Genomic DNA, 4,552 nt, shown 5'->3' with positions numbered 1-4,552 from the left:
CAATCATCATCATCATCACCACCATGAACTGTCCAACCTAAATTGCTCCCTGCTCAGTCCCTCCTATGTGTCTAATGATTGTTTTTTCTTTCTTTCTCTTTCCCACTCTCCTATAGGTCGCACCATGTTAGATCTGGCGTGTTTTCGGGGTCATACGGAATGTGTAAATATTTTATTACAAAACCGAGCTGGAATAGCGGTCCACGATTCAGTGATTGGCAGGACCCCCCTTCACAGTGCAGGTCAGTCTATCACTCACTTTACTGTTGGTGTTGTTGTTGTTGGGGGGGGGGGGTTAGTGAACTTTTGGATTAAGGTACAAAGTATGCATAAGACAGACAGGACATGGTTACAAGCAGTGTGTTTGTGTGTGTTACTATTGTGTGTAGGACAACCAGTCAGTGTGTGTGTGTGTGTGTGTGCATGCTTGGAACAGTATGTGTGAGACAGCCAGTGTATATGTATACATACATACATGCATGCGTGTATGTGTGTATGTATACATGTATGATAGCTAATCAGTATATTACTATAACATGTGTATTTGGCAAGTATTCAATGCATTGTGTATGTGAAACAGCCAGTATTACCATGGTATGTGTATACAAAAGCCACTCATTGTATTGTGTCTGTCAGCTGTTTTATCAGTGTGTATATATATATATATGTATGTATGTATGAGCATGGCTTCTAGTAAGAAAGATAGTATATTATTACGTGTGTGTGTATATATATATATATATATATATATATAAATCAGTGAGTGTTTATGTGCTTGTGTGTGTATGTTTGTATCTCCATGTCTTGACATTGTCATTGTTGTAAAGGAATACCATTCTTTTCCGATATTCTGTGCAAACAAGACTGACCTTGAGGAAATATTACCTTGCTTGGAAACAGGTAAGAGATGGGAAGGGCTATCCAGCTATAGAAAGATTTTACCTTAAACTCTGCCCAAACCCATCATGCTATGCAAGCATTAAAAAAGGCTCCTTCAAAATGAGGACCTATATGAGTATATGCATGTGTTGGTGGCTGTGTGTATATCTATGACAGCCATTTGTGTATGTGTGTGTGTCTATGGTGCTAGTCACCTTCTGTTCATTTCTATATTACAACCTTTTAAACTGATAAAATGTGCTGTGGGTCTACTTTCAGCATACAATGGCCACACGGAATGTCTACGGGTACTGCTACATGCTGCAGAGGATAGTTGCATAGTCGATTGTACAGATGACAACGAAAGGTAGGTTACTACTACTCACCCCCTTCCCATAGACATTATAAACAACCCTTCACTTTGATTAAAAAATACCTGATTATCATATCCAATTACTGGCTGATAATCTTGTTTCTAAATATCTACCCCTTAAGCATCTACCCCATAAGTATCTACCCCATAAGTATCTACCCCATAAGTATCTACCCCATAAGTATCTACCCCATAAGTATCTACCCCATGAGTATCTACCCCTTGAGTATCTACCCCTTGAGTATCTGAACCCTTGAGTATCTGAACCCTTGACTATCTGATCCTTGAGTATCTACCTTTGTCTGCCTTCTTAGATATCTATTTTTATGACCCACATAATACTCTTGTCAGCACTCCCTGAACTGTAATTCTAGTCTCACCAGATTGGGAGGTGGGGGAAGGGGACTTGTGAAGGCTGTGGGCCCTGCTCCTAACATCATTAAAAAAAATCAATATCCACTCTCTATAGTTCATCCCTTAAAATAATATTTCTCATTATGTCTCTTCTTTCCTACCATTTAATAATAATCCTTTCTACTATTGACATAAGGCCTGAGATTTTTTTATGGGAGGGGCTAGTTGAATACATCAACCCCAGTGCTCTGCTCAACTGGTACTTATTTCATCAACCCCGAAAGGATGAAAGGCAAAGTCGACCTCAGCACAATTTGAACTCAGAACGTGAAGACAGACAAAATACCACTAAGCATTTTGTTTGGCATTCTACCATTCTGAGATTCTGCCAGCTCACCGCCTTAATAATAATAATAATGATGATGATAGACCCCTAAATCTGTGTTGTTGCTGTTGTTCAGTGGTACGACAGTAAAAAGTTATGTTATTGTGGTTTTGTTTCAGAACACCGTTGATGTTAGCTGTTGCCAATGGCCACGTAGATGCTGTGTTAAATCTCATCACATCAGGTGCTATAGTAAACAACAAAGACATCCATGGACGGACGGCGTTACACAGAGGGGTCAGTTAACGCATGTTTTTCCTTCACTCTTTTTCCATTACACGTTTTTATCTCTCTTTTTTTCTTTTTTTTTATTATTACAATGAGTGGACAGAAAACTATATGATATTTATCTCTCTGCTAATGATTTGTAGGTATATGGTATTTCGTTATGCAAACACAATATACTTTTATAATGGAAGGAAGGTTTTTATGATACTTTTGGGGTATCTTCTTCTTCCATTCAAGGAGCTGGAAATACGAGGAATGAAGTTCTCAGGCGGAGTAAATTCAATAACCGTTTATTCACAGGTGCTTCGTACAAGGGGTTTGCTTTCAGTAACCATCTTCACAGCAGTGCATAGTTAGCCTTCTCTCCCATACACATGAGGTTCAATAACCTCTGGAGACAATGCATGTGGTATCACAGCAGGACAAAAGTCTGCTGTGAGCTGTTGGCTTCGAAGTTTTGCTCGGCATCAGCGTGAGAGGAATGAGAGGGAAAATGTTGTTATCTTTTCCTTAAATAATGGTTGCAGGTGAGATCTTGTTTTTGTCTTGTGTATGGCAATATATTGAGATCTGGGGACTGTGGTGATCAGATAAGTTGTTCAACTTCACTAGAATGTTCATCATGCTATTCAGTAACAACTTTAGCTGTATGAATTGGGACATTATCATCCTGAAACATTGTGTTTCCCTCTGGAAACAGTTCCACAACCATAGAATGAATTTGATTAGATAAAGTGCTTAAATAGTCTTGCCATGAAGGGAAACCATTGGGCCGGCGGATTTCCAAGATATAGTTCCCCAGATCATCACAGATCCTCCTCCATGTTTAGCAGTTGGAAGAAGATAGTCTGGGTCAAATGTTTCTTTTGGCTGTCTCCACCTATATACTTGGATGGTGGTTGGAAATAAGGTAAAGGATGACTCGTCCGAGAAAATAACATTCCTAAATGCTTTGCAACGTTTGTTTTTGAAAGGTTGTCTGATTGCAGCCCTCCCGTGAATTCCAGCTTTGTGCAGCTCCCGGCAAACAGTTTTTGTGGAAATTGAGTTCTTAGAGTGGTCGTTAAGCTCTGCAGTAATTTTGGGAGCTGTACTTTTGTGATCCTTTCTAACAATTCGCGTAAGAGTCCGATGGTCCCTACGTGAGAGTTTTGGTTTTCTTCCGGAGTTTTGTTTCAATGAGGAGATTTTTCCCTCTTTCTGAAAGGCTCTCATTACTTTCAAGACAGTACTTCTTGATACAACATACATTTCAGCTGTTTTCGTTAGCTAGCCCCTGCTATACGAGCACCAACAATTCGACCTCTTTGAAAGTCCGATAGATCTGTCATTTCAGTGTATTTTAATTAACTTTTCCTGATGGTATCTGAAAAGAAACAGCAATTTTAGCAAAACATATTAAGCAACACAAATAATCAGTCAAAGAACTAAAAATAAACAAGCTTTTGACGGTTTCATTGACATTTCAAAATTATGATGCTAGGTGTTTCCATTATTTTGTCCAACCCTTGTATATATATATATATATATATATATTTACATATACACATACAGGTACACAGTGTACATTCATAAACTTGCATTATTCTAAGTAATTGTTGTTTTTTGTTGTTGCAGGCAGCTAACGGTCACGAGGAATGTGTTGATGCATTACTGCACAATGGTGCAGAAATCACTGCCAAAGACATCAAAGGACGCACACCTCTTCATTTTGCTGCCATGTGTGGACATGTGGGCATCCTAGGTACATTATTACAGGTATGTCATTTGGCTTTGGTGGGGATTGGGCGGCTTCTATGCTGAAGTGTTAAGGAGAAGAAAGAGCATTTGGGGTTGTTGCTATGTTTGTGATACGACCACTGGATTTGTCTGTGCATGTGTGTCAGGTGTGTGTGTGTGTGTGTGTGTGTGTTCTGAGTATGTATGCATTGATGTGTGAATACTGCTATGTGTGTGTGTGTGAGTGATTGCTGCAGTAGTAATTTGGTGCCAAACTGACTTAACATTTCTTATTTCAATGGACACTACAGGGCATGAGTGTCACAACATCACATCTCCCCTTCTTCTTTATAAACAGTTAAACAACTATGTATCTTGTGTACAACACTATACCTGTCCCCTTAAATTTTACATTTGTAATGATGGTGGTGGTAGTGTAGATAGTATCTACCTGTCTACTACTACCACCACCACCACCACTACCACCCATTTTATGTTTATAGAAAACTGACTCACCCCCTCTCCCACATCCCACTATTCATATAGTGTGTGTGTATACATCTCTCTCTCTCTCTCTCTCTCTCTCTCTCTCTCTCTCTATATATATATATATA

The 4,552-nt window shown here is 39.1% G+C and overlaps 1 protein-coding gene across 4 annotated transcripts in view; it reads left to right on the top strand.

Moving 5' to 3' along the window:
* Positions 1-4,552, top strand: part of LOC106869704 (serine/threonine-protein phosphatase 6 regulatory ankyrin repeat subunit A) — a 144,860-nt gene that overhangs the window by 116,951 nt on the left and 23,357 nt on the right. For all 4 annotated transcript variants that reach the window (XM_052970837.1, XM_052970834.1, XM_052970836.1 and 1 more), the window contains 4 exons: positions 117-242; positions 1,159-1,246; positions 2,111-2,228; positions 3,837-3,977. In XM_052970837.1, coding sequence (XP_052826797.1) covers positions 117-242; positions 1,159-1,246; positions 2,111-2,228; positions 3,837-3,977 — 473 coding nt within the window. The remainder of the gene's footprint in view (positions 1-116; positions 243-1,158; positions 1,247-2,110; positions 2,229-3,836; positions 3,978-4,552) is intronic.

Source organism: Octopus bimaculoides, chromosome 9, assembly GCF_001194135.2.
Source record: "Octopus bimaculoides isolate UCB-OBI-ISO-001 chromosome 9, ASM119413v2, whole genome shotgun sequence".
Classification (NCBI taxonomy): Eukaryota; Metazoa; Mollusca; class Cephalopoda; order Octopoda; family Octopodidae; genus Octopus; species Octopus bimaculoides.
The sequence above is the reverse complement of the archived record's forward strand: the minus strand, read 5'-3'. Positions and strand labels throughout refer to the sequence as shown.